The sequence below is a fragment of the Podarcis liolepis genome (assembly GCF_965112155.1).
Source record: "Podarcis liolepis genome assembly, chromosome: 14".
NCBI lineage: Eukaryota > Metazoa > Chordata > Lepidosauria > Squamata > Lacertidae > Podarcis > Podarcis liolepis.
In genome coordinates, this window is record NC_139569.1 from 8019053 (window position 1) to 8039932 (window position 20880).

The window sequence follows — 20880 nt, forward strand, 5'->3', positions numbered from 1 at the left end:
TTTCGAGACACAGGCACCCACTGTCTGTGCTCTCAGGAAACAATTGAAGATGTTTTAGTTCTGACAAGCTTTGCTAGATGGATGAATAGATCTCTGCTACGTTTGTACCATTGCTTTGGGGCGGAGAGGACCTGTAGCTGAGTCAGGAGCACATGTAAGAAGAGAACAGGCCAGTGGCGGGACCTGCCCTCACAGTGGCCAGCCAGACACCACTGGGAAACCCACAAGCAGGACTCGAGTGCAAGAGCCATCTGCCCTCCTGTGGTTTCCGGCAACTTGTATGCAGAAGCATCGCATAGCCAGCATGGCTAGTGGCAAGCGATAGCCCTCTCCTCCATGTATCTGGTCCAGTCCTCTTTCAAAGCCATCTGAGTTGGTGGCTGCCGCTGCGAGTTCCATAGTTTAATTATACCGAATCTTCCAAAATCATTGGATGTTCCTGGGTACACATTATTGGAGAGAGAAAATATTCTGCCCACTTTCTCCATGCCATGCATAATTTCCCGTCGTGTCGCCTTTCACTTGCCTTTTCTCTAAACTGAATGGTCCCAAGGGCTGCAACTTTTTCCTCACCGCCACCTTGATCATTTTGGCTGTCCTTTTCTTCTTTACGTTCAGAAGGTCCCAGGCACTGTCAGTTCCAGCGAAAGGCTTTCTTAGTCTGAGACCTTCGAGAGCCAGTTACAATTGGACCAGCACTGGGCAGGACAAAGAGTCCAACCTGCTGTATAAGGCATTTTGTGTGTGTGTGTTCCCCTCTCATATAATCCTTGTCCACACATCAATTCTCCACTGGATGTCAGATTAGGGAGAAAGACCTCGGGTGGTGACTTTCTGGTTCTCTTGCTCCTCTTCTTCAGGTACATAACTCACCTGCCCACTCAAGGCTTGATGTCTCACAGTTGGACAGGCCCACAATGTTTTTTGGGATAGGAGTAGTTCTCTTTTAGCCTTCCCCACACCTGATGTTCTCCAGATCCTTTGGATTACAACTCTCACCTGACAGAAGTTGTCGTGCCAGGTTGATGGAGGTTGTTTCAGCTGAATGGTATCATTGGCACAGACAAGCTGTCCGTCAGAAGCAGCAGTTGCCAAGCAATGTACCAGCCCTAAGATCAGGGGTCAGCAAACTTTTTCAGCAGGGGGCCGGTCCACTGCCCCTCAGACCTTGTGGGGGGCCGGACTATATTTTGAAGGTGGGGAAAGAACAAATTCCTATGTCCCACAAATAACCCAGAGATGCATTTTGAATAAAAGCACATATTCTACTCATGTAAAAACACCAGGCAGGCCCCACAAATAACCCTGAGATGCATTTTAAATAAAAGGACACATTCTACTCATGTTAGAAGGCAATTGGGCCTGATCCGGCCCCCAGGTTTTAGTTTGCCTACCCATGCCTAAGATAGCTGTTTAGCAAACCCTTTGAGGATTCTACTCTTAGCTGACTTTTCATTTTGCGGACGTGGTTCTGTTTTTTAAAAAATATTATTATTTCTAAAATTTGCATACCACCCTATACTCGCAGGTCTCACTCAGAGCGGTTGCAACATAAAATCACAAAATACATAATAAAAACAAAATACAATCAAGCAATCCCTGCTCCCCAACACATTTTAACAGGGCACATTTTATCAGCCAAAGACTTGGTAAAAGAGGAACGTTTTTGCCTGATGTCTAAAGGTGTATAATGAAGGCGCCAGGCAAAGCTCCCTGGGGAGAGCATTCCACAAACTTATCAAAATTGAAACTATCAAAGTTGCTTTGATTTCCTGAAAAGGGGTTGTATACACTTCTGAGCTTTATAGTCAAACAAAAATATGATGTATTGCTCAGTGCCTTTGCTCTAATCTGATTCTCCCCCTTCTATTTGCTACTTCCAAACTGTATGCATGCTTTTAAAAATTGGGTGTATATTTCATCCCCTTGCTGCTGAATCTAGGTTTTTGTTAGGAGCCCGGATGGACCTGGTGTCAGACTTTTCCCTAGCACCTAATTCGTAACAGTTCATCTGGACAGAGAATGTAATTGCTTGGGGCTTTTGCAGTTTCAGGGAATGCAAAATAACCTTAATATCATTCACTTTGGTGTGTTAAAATCTGCGGTGATTCTCCTCTCCATCACTAACTTGGCAAGCAGCCCAGAACAGCCAGCTGGAGTTTCCTGAAAAGGTCAACATGATAAGCTGCCACCAGATACGAGAACAGGAAGTTATGTGCATGCAAGGACAATCGGTGTCTGGTTAACGTGGATAAAAATCTGGGCAAATAGCCCAGATCTCCCTTCACAGAAGACCCTCTGCGCTCGGGCTTAAGAGATTTCTGCTTTTGGCTTTGACTTGAAAATAAAATATATAAGAAGTTTTTCTGTTGAAAGTCTTTTCGTTCGTATCCTTTTCAAGCCTATACAAATGTTTTGCAGAATATTTTTTTAAATCTCTATTTGGTGTAGTAATGTTCTCCTTGTGTGGGACAGCCTGGTTTCTGCTCTGTTATACCCACAGGGAAGGGAGACTCAGCTGGTTCTGATTTTTGGCCCCAGCCTGTGAAAGCGCCCAACTTAGAGCTGGCCAGTCTCCGATATGCTTTCCTTTCCATCCTGCTTTTCTCTCTCTCCCTGGGGTCCTTTCTTATCCGCTGCACGGCAGAAAGCTGCCTACAATTCTACATTTCCTCCAAAGAATACACAGTGCTACCTGGACCTCTTTTGAGTGCCCTGCTCAATTCTGCTGTTCATAAAGCAGTGATGGCGGGTGATGCAAACTCCCTGCCTTTTCCATCACACGTCCTTGTGACTTTAGGGTGCATTGGGAGCCTCTGTGCAAGTACTCTAAGAACTGGGAAATGGGGAGTCGCTCAAGAGCTTCTATCCCTGCTCCCCAACTCAACCCTTACCCCGTCAACAGCCACTATTGCAAAAAGCAGCAGCAATCTCCAGAATGACTGAAATGACTTGGGGGGGGGCAGCGGCAGTGGCCTAAGACCTTGCCTGGCTCATTCCTTGCAGTACGGCCTCACTACGTCAGCTTTCGAAAGGACCCCCGCCCTCAGCGTATAGGCGCCAAAGCTGCTGTTAGCTGCAGGAGGTTGCACCATGAAACAGCGCTAATGTGCTGCCATCTTTTGCATGCATCCAGCAACCAACATGATTCCATGAGCACAGAGCTGATTTGGTGGCGGCGGGAACAATATCTGCTCCAGCTCTTTGATGCTCCATTATAAGCGAATGCCTGTCCTCGCCGCTTTGATACTATGCGCCACTTCCCTTTGGAGGGAGGGAATTTGTATGTAGCAAATGCCACACGATCTTGCGATTTCGTTGCGCTACACTTGCAAACTCAAATTGGGGAACGACTACAAATGTTGCAGAGTTTTATCTGTCTACCGTTTGGTTTTTCCACAGAGCTCTGGCTCCCCCTGCTGGAGAACCTTAACAAGGTCAAAATTATTTATTTTTGCAAGGGCACGGAGAGCCACCAATTTAACTTCATCTCTTTTCTGCTCCATTTGCAACTACGCTTGCTGAATTTTGTCACCATTTGAAATCTCTGAAAAACTTTGCCAGGTGTTATCTCATTTTCCCCTTTGACAAGGGTTTTCTGGGTGTATTTATTTGCATGCCATGGTAAGCTGTGGTTAACTGTTTACTATGGAAGTGCAGAGACGCGGGTGGCGCTGTGGGTTAGCCACAGAGCCTAGGGCTTGCTGATCAGAAGGTCGCGGTTTGAATCCCCGTGACAGGGTGAGCTCCCGTTGCTCGGTCCCTGCTCCTGCCAACCTAGCAGTTCGAAAGCACGTCAAAGTGCAAGTAGAGGTACCGCTCCGGCGGGAAGGTAAACGGCGTTTTGGTGCGCTGCTCTGGTTCACCAGAAGCGGCTTAGTCATGCTGGCCACATGACCCGGAAGCTGTACGCCGGCTCCCTCGGCCAATAAAGCGAGATGAGCACCGCAACCCAAGTCGTTCATGACTGGACCTAATGGTCAGGGGTCCCTTTACCTATGGAAGTGCAGAGCACTTCAGTTTTGCTCCTCTCCCCTAGGGAGTGGAAGCAAGCGCCATGTTCCTTGGCTTGGTGTTATCGCCGAACAGGGGATAGTGGTTTCTTTTGCTCTAAACCAGGGTTTCCCAGACTTGGGTCTCCAGTTGTTTTTAGACTACAATTCCCATCATCCCTGACCAGTGGTACTGCTAGCTAGGAATGATGGGAGTTGTAGTCCAAAAACAGCTGGAGACCAAAGTCTGGGAAACCCTGCTCTAAACAAACCATGACTGGTAAGCTGAGAACAAACCTTGCCTTCAGACTGTGGTTTGTTTCACCCTAACCAAAACACCATCTCTTGTTTTGGACATCATTAAGTCCCAAGGATCATTGCTTTGTGCTCTTGATACATAGGAATAAAGGCAAATGCTCTGTGCATTCGTTTATGGACATACCCAGAGTGATTTGATCAGAAGACTCTCTTTTCCCCCACCACATTTTTTAAAAAACCTTGCAAACAATATTACTACAAAGAAGACTGCTGCCCCCACAAATGTGGAAATCCTTTATTTAAAAAGAAACTGTACAAAATGGTGTAAATACAAGGGTACTCTCAAGATCCTTCCAAAGTACACTGGGCAAGTTGGTGGGAATTTACAAAGCACCAGTTTGCGTGTAGGAAATTCTAAATAAGCTCATCTGTTTAATAGCAAATGCTATTGCTTTCGTAAATAAGTGCTGGTGTTATTTTTAAAATATCACTTCCCATACTGCAAGAAGCCAGTTTCAAGTAATATTCAAACTATCCCTTATACTTGATTTCCCTCTTTTTTCCTGCAGGTCTCATTCATGCTGGCCATTAAACCCACTTGTTTGCTGCACAACAGCAGTGGGCCTCCTTGCAGGACTAATTTGAACCAGTTCTGCAATACTGATGAAATGGGATAAATCAGGTGCCAGAAGGGGCGGTCAGAGAGCGAGAAAAGCAGATTCTCTCTTACCTCCAACTTCCCAACAGTTACAAACGTCGTCCTAAACAAGTGACTGCTTAAGGATGAGTAACGTGTGCAAAAAGCAAGGGAATAAATTGGGGAGGTTGGAGGTTAGGACTGCTTCTGCCACAACATGCTTTGGGATATACAGGAACGTACCCCTGATGAAAAGAGTTGCCCCTTGCAACTGCTAGCAAGCTGGGCAAAGGAACACTTACAAATGGCTTAAGTGTAGCTGGCACAGAGCAAGGAAGTTTGTAAGCCCTTCCTGCATGCTATGCTTTCTGCCTCGGCCATAATGGGATAACAGACCCCTCAAAGCAGAAGCAAGAAACTGAGTGGCATGACAGTGAAGCCAACCCTCCTACTGTGTAGGCTTGTGAGGTGTAAAAAAACCACCCACAATTTTAAGCTGCAGGTAAGCCTTTCAAGTGTTGCGCTGCTAAAAAAAACAAAGCCCGCAAGCTTGCTCCCTGCTGCACTACATTTCTACATACATGGAACCCTTCGTTACACCACCAGCCATATATGAGCCATCTGTCATGGCCTTTCGGTAGAATGGCCCTTTGTCAGTGCTCTATGGATGTTGGAACTCCAACTCCCATCAGGCTTGGCCAGAAGGCCAGGGATGATGGGAGATGAAGTCAGCTGGTTAGGGTGGACTTGGCACAATGCTGGCCTCTCTGCCCTGTCTAGGGATGCCAAGTTGCTTGCTGCTGATTTTGTCGCTGCAGGCAAAGCTGGTGTTTGGGGTGTACCCAGAATTGCTTTGGTGGGGCAGGGGGCGGGGTTCAGACACAGGCTATGGGTTGTAAGCCCAGCACCCCTGCCCTAGCACCTTGGTAACAGAACGTTTGAAACAGTCCTCAGGACACACTTGTTAGTCCCGTGACAACTACAACAGGCCTGAGCTGGCATCTGGAGTGATCCTAGTTCAAATACCTTTGCCAGGGGGGCAGGTGACCCTATGGGCTTTCAAAGCAGGCCAGCAACCACCTGGTGTTCAGTAGTTTTGAATGCCGCCTGCCACTGACGGGAGTGAGGCGTTGGACGCGCTGGCAGGGCTCACGTCGTAGCCCAGCTTCTTCATGTCCTTGGTCACCACGTTGAAGGAGAGGGTGACGAAGCCTTGCGAGCGCACCCGGGTCACTGGAAGAAGACCAAGTGGAATGAAATGAAAACCAGCAGGAGTTTATTTCACTCTTAAAATAAAATAAAAATAATTTATTACTTGTAGCCTGCCCATCTGGCCGGGCCTCCCCAGCCAATCTGGGTAGCTCCCAACAGAATATTAAAAACACGATAAATTATTTAAAACTTCACTAAACAAGGCTGCCTTTAGATGTTTTCTAAAAGTCAGATAGTTGTTTATTTCCTTGACATCTGATGGGAGGGCGTTCCACAGGGTGGGCGTCACTACTGAGAAGGCCCCCTGCCTGGTTCCGTGTAACCTCTCTTCTCACAATGAGGGAACCGCCAGAAGGCCCTTGGAGCTGGACCTCAAGTGTCCGGGCTGAATGATGGGGGTAGAGATGCTCCTTCAGGTCTACTGAGAGCCAGTATGGTGTAGTGGTTAAGAGCGGTAGTCTCGTTATCTGGGGAACCGGGTTCGCGTCTCCGCTCCTCCACATGCAGCTGCTGGGTGACCTTGGGCCAGTCACACTTCTCTGAAGTCACTCAGCCCCACTCACCTCACAGAGTGTTTGTTGTGGGGGAGGAAGGGAAAGGAGAATGTTAGCCGCTTTGAGACTCCTTAAAGGGAGTGAGAGTCGGGATATCAAATCCAAACTCCTCTTCTTCTTCTACTGGGCCGAGGCCATAAAAAGGTCATTAAGATCAAAGGGTGGTGGTTCGACGTCTGCTTTTCTGAATGCAACTACCCTTGAAAATTCAATGGGGGGAGAGTAAGCGCTGCACATTCATTGCCCCCCTACTAATACTGGGCGTCTTCCCTTGGCAATGCATATTTATTTGCAGATATAACGCAGCCTGCTTTGGAATCACAGAATGGTAGAGTTGGAAGGGATCTCGAGGTTCATTTTGCCCAATCCCCTGCATATTTCTCCCTTATTTGCAGTTCCCCTCCCAATCCCCTCCCTAACGCCCTTCCAGCTTCAGGGTATATTTATAAAACAAACTAGATGTTGTCTTCTGTACCTCCACCACGGAACACCTCCCACTTGGGACTCTTCTCCCCCATACCACAAGACTTATCCGGTTCCAACACCTTCTGCAGGAGGAGGAGCAGCCCTGAACATGAGCGCATCTTGAATTGGGGCAATGTTTCAAGCTCGGTCTTTGCTCCTGCTCTTTAGGGGCCAGGCTCTGCCTGTGATTCCACCTCCACAGGGCCTGGCCGGCAGATAACGTTCATCCCATCCAGGGGGGTGTTCCCTCCCCAAGCACTTGCCTTCTCGGCCTTCTCCCTGTGCTACGACCTTGGGGTCTGTGAACTCTGGGCGTCTTCCCATAAGCCAGCTGGGAGAAAGAGAAAGTTCCCGGGTCATCGAGGCAGCCTCATAATTCCACTCGATCCGAATCCCCCCGTAACCTAAACCTGTCAAATGTTACTGCGGCCCCAAATCTCACAATCCCAGAATCTCTCTTACAAGTTCAGCCAGCCACAAACGCTCCCAGACTTTGTTGGAAACCACACAGCAAGGTGCTTTAAACAAGGGGTGGAGAAACTGACTCTCTGGAAGTGGTTAGAGCACAGCTCTTCTCATCGCTGACCACTGGCCTTGCAGGCCAGGGCTGATGGGAGCTGTAGTCTAACATTGCCTAGAGGGTTACATGTTCTCCATCCCTAGTCTACAGTGAGTGGCAAGGTGGATAAAAACCAATGATATTTTTTAAAAAAATCAGTTTTAAAAATTTAAATCGGACTTCAAAAATAAAATGCTTTTGGGGAAAAATATCTTTCTAAAGATAGTTTTCTATTTAGGTTATATTATAGTCCAAAGGCTATTTATCAGAAAATAAGGATTTGTTTTAAGTTTTTCATGTGTGCTAAAACTCACTTAAATTGTTTAACGACATCAGTTAACAAACATGGATACATATGCTATAATGTTATTGTTTTAGTTAAATAAACTGTTTAAATTGTTATTAAGGAAATGATTATTTTTCTCCTTCCAATAAAGTGCAGCAGAAAAGTTGTCCAAATATAAACAGTTAACTTATTAAACCTCACAATAATTTCATAATTATCTGTCTATCTATTTCTAATAGTATAACCAAATCAGTAATTTTTTTACATAACTGTAAAAACTGCTCTGAAAATTTATTATTCCAAAAATCAAACCTTCCTCTGGTTGGAAATATTATTATACCAGCAAGAATGACTCTTTCCGTAAAAAATATATATTTAAATCAAGTCTTACTGGCTAGTGATTTAAATTGATTTGATTAAAATCAAATCCATCCTGATGAGAGTGGCAGCAGCTCTCCACTGTTTCAGATGAGGAAATTTCCCCAGTGTTACCTGGAGATGCCAAGGATTGAGTTTGCAAAGCCAGAGCCCTGCCATTAAACAATGACCCTTTTCTTCCTTATTCTTACTAGGCCCCTGGCAAAATTTCCTTTGCCACAGCTGGCCAACAGTTTGAACTCCCCCCTGTGCCTCGTCCCCAGCCCTGGCCAACAGTGCGTTGTTTACAGTGCATGGGGATCGAGCCCCTCCTACCCAACACGCAGCGAGGAAAGTGTGAGCAGTTGTGTGCATGCAAGTGTGGTTAGGGGCCAGTTTGTATAACTGTTTGGTTCAAATATCAAATTGCATAGGGATGTCAGGGAACTGACATCGGAGCTAGAGGCGGAGGGAAGGCTCTCAAATGATGCTGGAGAAGGGCCCAGCAGGGAGAGAGGCAGCTCTGCAGATGGGGAAGCAAATCAGCGCAACACCAGGGATATAGAGGGGCTGAGGGGGGAATCGGCGAGAGGGCTCCAGGACTCTTCACCGGACACCAGCAGGGAGAGCACGGGTCCTCCGCTACCCACGCCCACCCTGCGCAGAAGACTTCCGCACAGAGAGAGTAGGAGGAGACTGGGTGTCAAACAACTTTTATGTTGGAAAAGATTTAAGAAACGCCCACTGACGGATTCTGCTAGCGACTGAGGCAGCCACGAAGTGAAGGGCTGTCCATGCTGAAAGGTTTAACAAGGCAACAAAGCCTGGAGAGGCGGCAACTTACGCACGAGCAACCCATACACATTACAGGGCCCTCCTTTGCTTGCTCCCTAAATATTAAATACATGATTTGCACAAAAAGGGCACCTATGCGCAATCAGGCTGTTACGTTTGCAAGCTGTCTAATCGGTGGCAGGGAGGTCATATTGCTACCCCAGCAGCCAAAGGGACAGCAGTGTGGACAAGTGAACCAAGTAAATTGAGATGATGCCCACTGGAGCCCAGTGCTTCTAAGACATGTATTAAAAAAACACACTTCCCAGTAAATAGTCACCCACATCGTACGCATTCTTCAGTACCTTGTAAACTTCTGCAGCTTGGATGTCGATTCAGGAACGAACATTGGGATGGTCCTCCTGTGCCTGAAACAGAATTTAGGATATCCAAATCTGGGAGCTCAACCAATTAGAAAAGATCCAGAAAAGAAAGACTAAGAAAGTCAGCGCTTTCCGTGCCCCATCAAAGCCAAAAAAACTCACGTACCCCTTGGCAGAAAGAAAAAGGATTTGATGTTTCGTGGAGTCAATAATGAACAAGGATGAAATAACGTTGCAGTGACCCACTGAGCGGTGGGGGGTGGGGGGCTGGGACCTATTCTTTAAGGAAATAATGGTTATGGCATCTCAGTGACCCACCCACAATGGCTCTGCTGAGAGATCAGCTCCTCTTTGGCCGACTTCCCATAATCCAGCAGTAGCTTCCGTCTCATGCTCTGGACGCCGGTTTTCAAGACTGCAAGAATATATCTGCATCTTTTCCTCTCTCTTTTGTAATTGTTATAGATTGGAAACCAATAAAACTGTGTTTTTTAAAAGAAGAAGAGTGCAACAGCTCAAGGCAACCATGTTCAAACTGAGTCAAGGAGTGCAATTAAGAACTCACCTCCCCGGGGTGAAAGGAATGTGAACTGCTCCATAGCCTCGGACCACGTCATTCCCAAAAAGATCAGGGCCGTACACGCTTATGACTATCTGAGGCCCTTGAGAGAAAAGAAAAGGACCATCAACCTAAGGGTGCTGCGATGGATTTGGTCCTCTTCCCGTCTTGCTGGCTATTACCAGCATCCCACCATGTTTTCTGCACCAGCTGCAGGTGCATGGATGAAGTTTGGTGGGAGAGCAGCTCTGAAGTTGTATCACTTGGCTTCAGCGACTAATAATTCCTGCTGGGTAAACTGGTGGCCAGATGTCTCCCCACCCTCCACCTGCCCCCAGGGCAAAGTAGCTCAGTGACAAAAAGTGGCAGGCTGGCCTGTTTTGTTTTGTATTATTTCTGGAGTTGTGACAGGTGCAAGGCCCCAGATTCATCAGCTATTCCTTTGAGGCGAGGCGTCTTGGGTTGTAAGGGGAAGAAGACCACTTTGCCAAGCGTGTTTGGTCTCAGGCCTTCTGAACAGGCATGGCTGAAAAGGAGCATAGCTGGTGGAATCACAGAATCGTAGAATTGTGGAGTTGGAAGGGGTTCCCCAAAGGTCGTCTAGTCCAACCCCTGGCATTGCAGGAAGGTTCCTCCCTCAGTGGATTCAGTTCTTGCCAGTCTTGATGGAGAGGGAAGGACGCCCAAAATGTACCTATAAGCAGGACTCTCCTCTGCAGTCCCTCTTTGCCCTTCTCTGTAACTAGTAAAAGCAGAATAAGTAACCCAGCTACAGTGGTACCTCTGGATGCAAACAGGATCCGTTCCGGAGCCCTGTTCACATCCTGAAGTGAACGCAACCCGCGTCTGCGTGGGTCACGATACACCGCTTCTGCACATGCGCGTGACGTCATTTTGAGCATTTGCGCATGTGTGAGTGGCGAAACCCGGAAGTAACACGTTCCGTTACTTCCGGGTCGCTGCGGAGCGCAACCCGAAAACGCTCAACCTGAAGCGTATTCAACCCGAGGTATGACTGTATTTGTTAAGTGTTAAAAGGCACTAAGTTTTCGGCATTTGCAGCAAGCACCGAATTCAGCTTTGCTTGGTGCAGAATATCGGCTGCCTCACTGCAGAATTCTGAGATCTTTTTTCAGGACAGAAAACACCCTCTTCCCTTCCCATTTTATTAAGCAGAAGGGATCGAAAGCCTGATCCATCCATTCTGTCTTTCCTTTCAGAAGCCCAAAGCCTCGCTAAGGGCTACTAGAACCCTCCATATCTGTTGTATTCTAAATCTCTCTTGTAACATGCATGCACCAAACTCGGGAGATGGGCCAGAGCACCTCAACAGCCCTTTTCCTGTTGGTGGTTCTCAAACTCCAAAGACCCTCTTGCTTCACTTTACTTACAGCCAAAGGGATTTGTGCTCTTGAAGGTGATGTCAATGGGGAAATTCCACACCAGGTCTTGCGGGGCGACTCTGTTTTTAGAAGTGATCTGCGAGATTCCTTCTTCCAAACCCTGTAAGGAAAAGGGAGGGTGGAGTCAGACCTTTTCTTTTCACATAGTATTTCCATTCTGATTTTGGAAGAAGATTCCAAAGATCAGAGGAACACAACCACAGGTCTTCCTGAAAAACAGAATAGGTTCACAAAAACAGCATGCGATTGATAGAAAACAGAAATGCCCACAACACCATCCAGGTGAAGAAGTAACATGATCAGAGTTCAAAAACCAGAGGTACTACCCAATCCCTGAGCTAGGGAAATGAGGTGCTGGGGGGGGGGCAGGAGAGATTCTGGTATTCAACAGGTTTAGCAAGGCACATCTTTTGGATTACAGTGGTACCTTGTTTTGAGTCCACCTCGCCGTGCGTCCATTTTGTCAAATGTCTGCGGCAAACCTGGAAGTCTGGAACGGGTTACTTCTGAGTTTGCTGCTTGCGCATGTGCAGAAGCGCAAACTGCTCTCTGTGTGCGTGTGCAGAACGGCTCTTTGTTGTGCGTCCTTTTCGTCTAGCATCCGGGGCTCCGGAACGGATCCCGGTCGCAAAACAAGGTACGACTGTATATCTATTTGGTCTAGCATCCTTCTTCCCAAGTCGAGCAGCCGGAGGCCTCTGGGAAAATTACAAGGACCTGAACCTGTCTGCTGCCTCTTGAATTTGGCAATCAAAGGTAGACCCTGATAACGGATATTCTGTTTCACTGTTGCGGATGCTGATTTGTTTTCTGCGGCTTCAAAGCACAGCAAAGCAAAATGGATGGATTCAATGCAAGTGGTCCAGAAAAACCGCTGGGCTTGTGGTTAAGGAAGGAGCAAGATGACTGGAGAAAGACTTACTGAAGTAGGGGCCCAGTCGTAACCGTACACGAAGCAGTACTTGCAGTAGAGGTCGTCAAACTCCGGGAACTGAAAATAAAAATAAAAGTTCTTTGCATCGTTCCATACAGCTCCCTATACACATCCTGTTGTGCGGGGGTTTGCCGAATGCCGTGCTTGGGCTCCCGCTCCCATGCATCGAAGAGCTGCTGCAGCAGCAGCTTTCGCCACAAAGTGCAATGATTGGGAAGCTTGTTCACTTTTCCTCAGGCCAGGTAAAGCAACACAGCAGCTTTTCTTCATTTCTTACTCTGCTACCAGCACCCTTTAAATGGAAAACCAGCTCCAGCTTAAGGATGCCAGGGGGCAAAGAACTGGGGAACCTACAGACATACCTGCTGACACCTCAAAATCACTCCCCCCCCTTTCCCATGCAAGGTTCTTCACCCTTTCACATCTGCACTCTAAGGCACAAATCCAACCGGTCAAGCTTCCCTTGCTGTTCACCGCTCTGATATTTTGTCATGAGAGGGTTTCATGCAAGTACCATTTATACCTATAGGCTATATGCAAGGATGACAACGTCCGCCTATTGCTGCACCTGTGGGATTTGTGCCTGCCCCCGCAGCTAATTAATGCACAGAAGCAAGAGAAGCTGGCATTTCTAATTACAGGCATAGGTGGTGAAAACCCAATGCAATACCCCACCCCAACCTGATTTCTATGAGCAGCTGCACCTGTTGGGTTTCTGCCTGCTTGTAATAGGAAGATGGGAGCCCGGGGAGAAAACACAGCCAGGCTCTCTCTTTCTGTGAAAGGCACAACAGCAGGGTGAGTGGGAAACGGGGCACGGGAGTAAAGAAAGATCGCACCCCCCTCTGTCCGACTTGGTTCCGCCCATGGCCTGGGGGTACAGAACAGGCGGGAGATACCACGGCGACGGCCTGGAGGGGTGATGCAGACAAAGAACGCGTTTTCCCTCTCTAGCCCGGCCCCCCGTTTCTCCAGAGAGGCAAGAGCAGCCCCTGCACGCCCCCGGCTCACCTGCGCGCTCTCGATCTGCCCATTGACCATGAGAAGGAAGACGGTGGGGCTAGCGGCGGCCGCCATCGGAGCCTCGCAGGCGCCGGGAGAGGGCCCGTTGCTAAAGGCCGCGTCTCTGGCCCTCCTTAGCAACGGAGGACGGCGCGGCGCGTGGGCCAATCTTCGTTCCGCGACGCCTTTTCGGAACGCGAAGGGGCGGGGCCGAGGCTGCCCTAGAACGTTGGGTTGCTGAATCGGAAGCCGCTTGGGGAGGGAGGACTCCGCTCTCGGTCGCAAGGCGATGCTGATGCGCTATGAATGAAATAGCGCCTATCAGCATAGCATGGAGCAGGCATAGGCAACCTCCGGCCCTCCAGATGTTTGGGACTACAATTCCCATCATCCCTTACCACCGGTCCTGTTAGCTAGGGATGATGGGAATTGTAGTCGCAAACATCTGGAGGGCCAGAGTTTGCCCACGCCTGGCGTAGTGTTATTCATTGCAGCGGTTGCAAAGCAGCAACAAAAACAGCAATAATAATAATAAGTTATAGAATAATAAACATAGTAAATTAGAAGGATAATGTGCTTTTATTGTGATAGTAAAGGTAAAGGGAGCCCTTTACTCTGGGGTTGCAGCGCTCAGCTCGCTTTATTGGCCGAGGGAGCAGGTGTACAGCTTCTGGGTCATGTGGCCACCATGACTAAGCTGCTTCTGGTGAACCAGAGCAGCTCACGGAAACGCCGTTTACTTTTCCACCGGAGTGGTACCTATTTATCTACTTGCACTTTGACGTGCTTTTGAATTGCTAGGTTGGCAGGAACAGGGACCGAACAACGGGAGCTCACCCCATTGCGGGGATTCGAACCGCCGACCATCTGATCAACAAGTCCTAGGCTCTGTGGTTTAACCCACAGCGCCACCCGCGTCCCTTTTATTGTGATAGCAACTGTAAAAATTTGATCCTGGCTTTGGTGTGGAATTGGTTTGTTTTATATTTTGATTTTTTTAAAATATTGGATCAGATTGTTACTATTAATGTTTGATGTTTTATTACGTTTTTATATGCATTGGAAGCTGCCCAGAGCGGCTGGGGCAACCAAGCCAGATGGGCGGGGTATATATAATAAAATATTATTATTGTTGTTATCTTACTGCCATAGGCACGCTGAGGCCGTTTTAGGGATATAAATAATTATAACAAATCGTTATGAAGAACGGTGGGTTTTCATATGATCAAATTTATTTGTATATATACACACACACACACACACACACACACACACAGTGGTACCTCGGGTTACATACGCTTCAGGTTACAGACTCCGCTAATCCAGAAATAGTGCTTCAGGTTAAGAACTTTGCTTCAGGATGAGAACAGAAATCGTGCTCCAGCGGCGTGGCGGCAGCAGGAGGCCCCATTAGCTAAAGTGGTGCTTCAGGTTAAGAACAGTTTCAGGTTAAGTACGGACTTCCGGAACAAATTAAGTACTTAACCCGAGGTACCACTGTATATATATCACACACCACCTTTCCTCCCGGAGACAGACAGTCGACTCCACAGCAGTGACCAGAGGAGGAATGGCCGCTGGGAGGAGCACAGGGAGAAGAAACGCCCCGGTGTATCTGCAGCAGCAAAACCGGACACCTTCATCTGCCCCAGCTGCAACAAAACATGTCTCTCCTGAGGAGTGCATGCTGCTCCCGGCTTCTCTCCTGATGTTATCCTCACAACAACCTTGTGAGGTAGGAAGTTAGGCTGAGAGATGGTGATTGGATAAAGGCTACTTGGTGACCGTCATGGCTGTGTGGGAATTTGAACCCTGATCTTCCAGGTCCTAAACTTGGCATGCTTAACAATTCTATCACACTAATGATACTGGGTGTTTTTTTTAAAAGTAATAATAATATGTTATGATAATAACTGAAATAACAGGATGATGATTTAAATACTGTGGTATTTTTGCAACAATCTGCTGCTGCCTTCATGCTTTTTTCTTCTAGCATCCCAAGCACTTAATAAATAGTTTTTTTCTTTATAGAGAACACTTTTTTTAGTGGTTTGTCACAGTATGTGCCAACCTGGCGCCCTCCTAATGCGTTGGTGGAAGATTGAGGACAGATAAAGGGAAGAAGCTTTTCACACAGTGCATGGCTGAACTGTGGAACTCACTCCTGCAGGAAGCCACAAACTTGGATGGCTTTAAAATTGGAATTGGACTTATTCCTGGAAGAGAAGGATGTCACTGTCTACTACAGGCTTCCTCAAACTCGGCCCTCCAGTTGTTTTTGGCCTACAACTCCCATGATCCCTAGCTAGCAGGACCAGTGGTCAGGGATGATGGGAATTGTAGTCTCAAACATCTGGAGGGCTGAGTTTGAGGAAGCCTGATCTACTAGCTCTGCTATGCTCTGCCTGCGGAGTTGAAGGCAGCAGTGCTTCTGAATCCCAGTTTCTGGAAACCGCAGGATGGGAGAGTTGCTCTTGTGCTCAGATTCTGCTTGCAGGTTTCCCAGCAGTGAGAACAGGATACAGTGGTACCTCGGTTTACAGACGCTTCAGGTTACAGACTCCACTAACCCAGAAATGGTACCTTGGGTTAAGAACTTCAGGATGAGACATAGCTGTCAACCGTCCCTTATTTGGTGGGAAACTCCATCATCCCAGCGCCGTGTCCCTCTGCTGTCCCAGATTGATGATATCCCGTAAATTTCCTGGGTTTCAAAGGAAGCAGCTCCTCTCCCTCCCTCCCTGCTGGCCAGGGAGGAGGGAGGCTCCAACTGTGTTGCTTGGCTGCGTTGCTCACCCAATAAGGAGTCTAAGAATGACTGGGGTGGTGGTGGAGCTTGCATGCCTTGTGCCCAGCCGCGTTGCCTGGGGACTCGCGTTTGCTCAGCGCTTCCCAGCGGAGAGGTGACGGTGGTTTTCCTTGGTGCGTCCCCTTTGCTGCGCTGTGGGAACCACCGCTTGAGGCTTCGTTTGGCTGCTGGCTAGGCTTTCTGCCTTTGGCTCGGAGGGGCTCAGAAGTCGAACACACCTGCACTCGCAAAATCCCTTATTTTGGCTGATGATCCCTTATTTTCGAGGCTGCTGGTCCCTTATTTTCAAATCTGTAAGTTGACAGCTATGGGATGAGAACAGAAATCGCATGGCGGCAGCGGGAGGCCCCATTAGCTAAAGTAGTACCTTGGGTTAAGATCAGTTTCAGGTTAAGAACGGACCTCCAGAACGAATTAAGTTCTTAACCAGAGGTACCACTGTACTGGACTAAATAATGCTGGCAAGCTGCTGATGGGTGTCGTAGTCTAGAACAGCTGAAGGGTGTGGGTTGTCACAGGCTGCTTTATGGAATAACTTCCTTTGCCACTAGATGTCCCCATTTAATTATCGCTAGCTGCTGGAAGGTTCGTACAGTATAGTACAGTATGGTTTTCCCAGTAGTGATGTATGGAAGTGAGAGCTGGACCATAAAGAAGGCTGATCGTCGAAGAATGGATGCTTTTGAATTACGGTGCTGGAGGAGACTCTTGAGAGTCCCATGGACTGCAAGAAGATGAAACCTATCCATTCTTAAGGAAATCAGCCCTGAGTGCTCACTGGAAGGACAGATCCTGAAACTGAGGCTCCAATACTTTGGCCACCTCATGAGAAGAGAAGACTCCCTGGAAAAGACCCTGATGTTGGGAAAGATGGAGGGCACAAGGAGAAGGGGACGACATGGTTGGACAACTGCAGGAGGCAGTGGAAGACAGGAGTGCCTGGCATGCTCTGGTCCATGGGGTCACGAAGAGTCGGACACAACTAAACGACTAAACAACAACAAGCTGCAGATCGGGAAGCCGTGGAGAGTTATTGAGATACAACAGATACAACAGATCTGTTTTCATTGGAAAACCAGCCCGACCCCTTGCAGCTGGGGACGGGGTCTCCTCTGCGGCGGTGTCCTAACACCACCACCCTGAGATACCACATGTGACAACGTAGCTCTGGTCTTCACTAGGCTCTGGCAGATATATAAGAGCACAAGAAGTGCCTGTTTGGATCAAGCCAAAGGATCCTGGGAAATGTAGTTTGTTAAGGCTGCTGAGAGTTGCCAGGAGACCCCTCACAGAACTACAGTTCCCAGCACCCTTAACACACTACAGTTCCCAGGATTCTTTGGAGCAGCAGTCCTCAAACTTTTCCCTCTGGGCCACACTTTCAGAATAATCCTTTTCTTGTGCCACACCATTGTTTTTTTAAATTGATCAGCAATACATTGGAAAACAAATGAGTCTTCTCTTTGTTTCAATGGCGCTTCTGGATCACGACCAAGATTGTCCCCAGTACCGCTCTCATTTTGAAAAGTCATCTATCTATATTCTGCAAATAAAATACTACACTGAAATATTTAAATGTTCCTTCGATTGTCGGTGAATCTTCACACTTGCCATTCCCTCTTGCCACACTAGTGTGGTTTGCCACACCCTTTGAAAACCACTGCTTTGGGGGAAGCCATAACTGTTGCTAAAATGGTATAATAGTGCTTTAAAGGACAGTGTGGATGTGACATAGAAATTAGCTGACGGCGATTTTAAACAACCAGCCAGCTCTTCTGCTTGCCATCAGCATTTTTTTGGGGTGGGGGCAGAGAAGCAGTGTCTCTCCTTCACCCAGAAAACGAGAGCACCCCTTTCCCCACTTCTACACTAGAATTGAGGACCCTTCATCCCTCCCAGTGTGGTGTAGTGGTTAAGAGTTGTGGACTGGTAATCTGGTGAACCAGGTTCGATTCCCCGCTCCTCCACATGCAGCTGCTGGGTGACCTTGGGCCAGTCACACTTCTCTGAAGTCTCTCAGCCTCACTCACTCTGTGTTTGTTGTTGGGGAGGAAGGGAAAGGAGAATGTTAGCCGCTTTGAGACTCCTGAAGGGGAGTGATAAAGAGGGATATCCCTGCGGGACTTGACATCTTTCCGCAGGGCCTGCAAGACAGCTGTTCCGCCTGGCCTTCGGTTTGGACTCGGTCTGACCTTTATGTTTCCCTCCCCTTATGGTCTTGATTTATGGGTTACTTTAAAATGAGGCCGCATTTTAAATTGCATTTTAACCTGTATTTTAAATTGGTTTTCCCCCTTTTTAAAAAAATATATGATATTTATTAAAGTTTCAGAAAAGATTACAAAAAGAAAAAGAAAAGAAAAAAAGAAAAAAGAAAATACAAAATACAGAAAAGTAAAAACAGTTAAAAACAAATCAATCTTTCCATGTCTTGTCTTTCATTTACTTGTTTCCCTGACCTCCTCACACCTCCCTTTTTTGTATTCCAGTTCAGTTAGTTAAATCATCAAATCCTTTCCCTCTTTGTTTTTATCTTAATCCTTTATCTTAATATATTATACCTTTAGATTCTCACCTGTTAACAATCCATTTTTACATACTCCTTTGTAACATTGCTACTAAAACCACTTAACTTCATTCCGACATCATTCTAACATTCATTAATTTTACAGTATTTCTGTAAATAGTCTTTAAATTTCTTCCAATCTTCTTCCACCGACTCTTCTCCCTGGTCTTGGATAAATTGGTTCCCCCCTTCTCCTTCCCCCCTATTATGTTTTTACTGTGATTTTATTGGTGTTAGCTGCCCTGGGGAGGGCGGGGTATAAATAAATAAATTATTATTATTATTATTATTATTATTATTATTATTATTATTATTATTATTTATATCAAATCCAAACTCCTCCTCCTTCTCCTCCCCTTCTTCTTCTTCTTCTTCTTCTTCTTCTTCTTCTTCTTCTTCTTCTTCCCATCAGCCTTGACCATTGTGCATGCTGGCAGTGGCTGACCGGAGACCAGCCAGATTTGGAGGCCACCAAGACAAGGATCGAAGGCAGGCAAGTCTGTCAAAACTTCCCTCTCTTCCCTCTCACAATGCTCAAGCGGGTTTTTGTCTCAGGTCCCCCGTGAGCAGCATCTAATTAGCTTCATTTCATACCATTACGCTTGTAATGAAAACCTGGAGTGGGACCAGTTTTTTTGTTTTTTTAAATCTTAAAACGGGAAAAGCTCAAAAGAAAGAATCCACAGGGAGCTGGTTCAATCGTGCCCCAGTTCCTGCTCCACGTCTGTGACCTAAAAATGGTACAATTCCTTTTGGCCAATGCTGAAAACTTTCTTCTGTCTCTTTACACTGACCGTAGGTGAGCGGCAGAGCATCTGTTCTGGATGCAAAAGGTTCCAGGTTCACCCTCACGTGGCACCAGGTAAGACTGAGCTACTGGACAGCCAGAAGAGCTGCTGCCAGCCAGTGTAGACAGCACTGTGCTAAATAGACCAGTGGCCTGACTGAACGTATAAGGCAGCTTCACATGTTCCTAAACCCTGCCCCTTGTCAGCAGCATGGATAGCTCACTCAGAGCATGATGCTGATAATGCCAAGGTTCGATCTCCGTTATTAAATAATAATAATAGTAGTAATAATAATAATAATAATAAATGTATTATTTATACCCCGCCCATCTGGCCAGGCCTCCCCAGCCAATCTGGGTAGCTCCCAACAGAATATCAAAAACACGATAAGACATTAAAAACTTCCCTTAACAGAGCTGCCTTCAGATGTTTTTTAAAAGTCTGATTGTTGTTTTCCTCTTTGACATCTGGTGGGAGGGCGTTCCACAGGGAGGGTGCCACTACCGAGAAGGCCCTCTACCTGGTTCCCTGTAACTTGGCTTCTCGCAGCGAGGGAACCGCCAGAAAGGTCTTGGAGCTGGACCTCAGTGTCCGGGCAGAATGATGGGGGTGGGACAAGATGATCGTCCGGGTCCCTTCTAACTCTACAATTCTAGTTGTGGGTGTATAGTTTGTGGAGGTTTCTGGTTATTTGTACCCTTAAGTATCTGTATTTGGTGCAGCAAAGTTTTTTAAATCTGTGTGATGTTGCTGAATTCTTTTTGGACTTGAGGTGTGTGTGTGTGTTGAAAAAACATACCCTCGGATTTTGCAAAACTCACCTGTAGGCCCGACCCCATTGCGGATGTGTTGAGTTCTTTGGTTAGGGGGTTCGCTGTGCTTCTGAGGTCAGGGGTCACAACCATTGTCTGCAAAGAGGCCTAGTTTATAAGCTTTGCCACTCCCTTGAAGTTGGGGGCCCAATTCTATGTGTCTAAGGTGTTGTTGGACTACAACTCCCATCATCCCTCATGACTGGTTGCACTGGCTGCGAATGATGGGAGCTGGAGTCTGAAACATCTGGAAGAGGTCCTTAGGTCCTTTGCTCTATCCCTAGTTTATGTGCAAGGCTGCCTTGCATACAGGAATAAATCAAAGCCTTCTCTTGGGAGCACAATTCATCCTAATTCTTTCTGTTAAATAAAGAGAGAGAGACCTATTTGTCTGAACTCTGGCCCCTCTTTGGAACAGTTGGATCTGAAGATCGGACGTGCTGTCTGTCCTCGCTGTTAATTAATGACTCATCCTGACATCAAAAGCAAGGAGCTTTTGACAGGTGGATGGTGCTGTTTCAGGGACATTT

The 20880-nt window shown here is 47.1% G+C and overlaps 1 protein-coding gene across 2 annotated transcripts; it reads right to left on the reverse strand.

Moving 5' to 3' along the window:
* Window positions 1-4518: 4518 nt before the first annotated feature.
* Window positions 4519-13560, reverse strand: B9D1 (B9 domain containing 1). 2 transcript variants are annotated; one of them, XM_083476137.1, is made up of 8 exons: window positions 13385-13560; window positions 12362-12430; window positions 11428-11539; window positions 10043-10139; window positions 9460-9522; window positions 7382-7449; window positions 5368-6120; window positions 4519-5305 (listed from the first exon to the last, which is right to left on the reverse strand). In XM_083476137.1, the coding sequence occupies exons 1-7, from the start codon at window positions 13448-13450 to the stop codon at window positions 5975-5977; spliced, it is 621 nt and encodes a 206-aa protein (XP_083332263.1). In that variant the 5' UTR covers window positions 13451-13560; the 3' UTR covers window positions 4519-5305; window positions 5368-5974. The 2 variants fall into 2 exon arrangements, with proteins under 2 accessions (XP_083332263.1, XP_083332264.1); XM_083476138.1 differs by lacking the exon at window positions 7382-7449 and having other exon boundaries at window positions 13385-13541.
* Between the last annotated feature and the right edge of the window lie 7320 nt (window positions 13561-20880).

What these genes read in the sequence shown, in the direction of transcription:
- B9D1 (XM_083476137.1), bottom strand. Translation starts at nt 13,450, where the DNA reads ATGGCGGCCGCCGCTAGCCCCACCGTCTTCCTTCTCATGGTCAATGGG. An exon ending in GGCAGATCGAGAGCGCGCAG is followed by an intron (nt 12,431 to 13,384) that starts GTGAGCCGGGGG and finishes TTTTATTTTCAG; the next exon opens with TTCCCGGAGTTTGACGACCT. An exon ending in AAGCTGCAGAAGTTTACAAG is followed by an intron (nt 7,450 to 9,459) that starts GTACTGAAGAAT and finishes TCTTTCTCCCAG; the next exon opens with CTGGCTTATGGGAAGACGCC.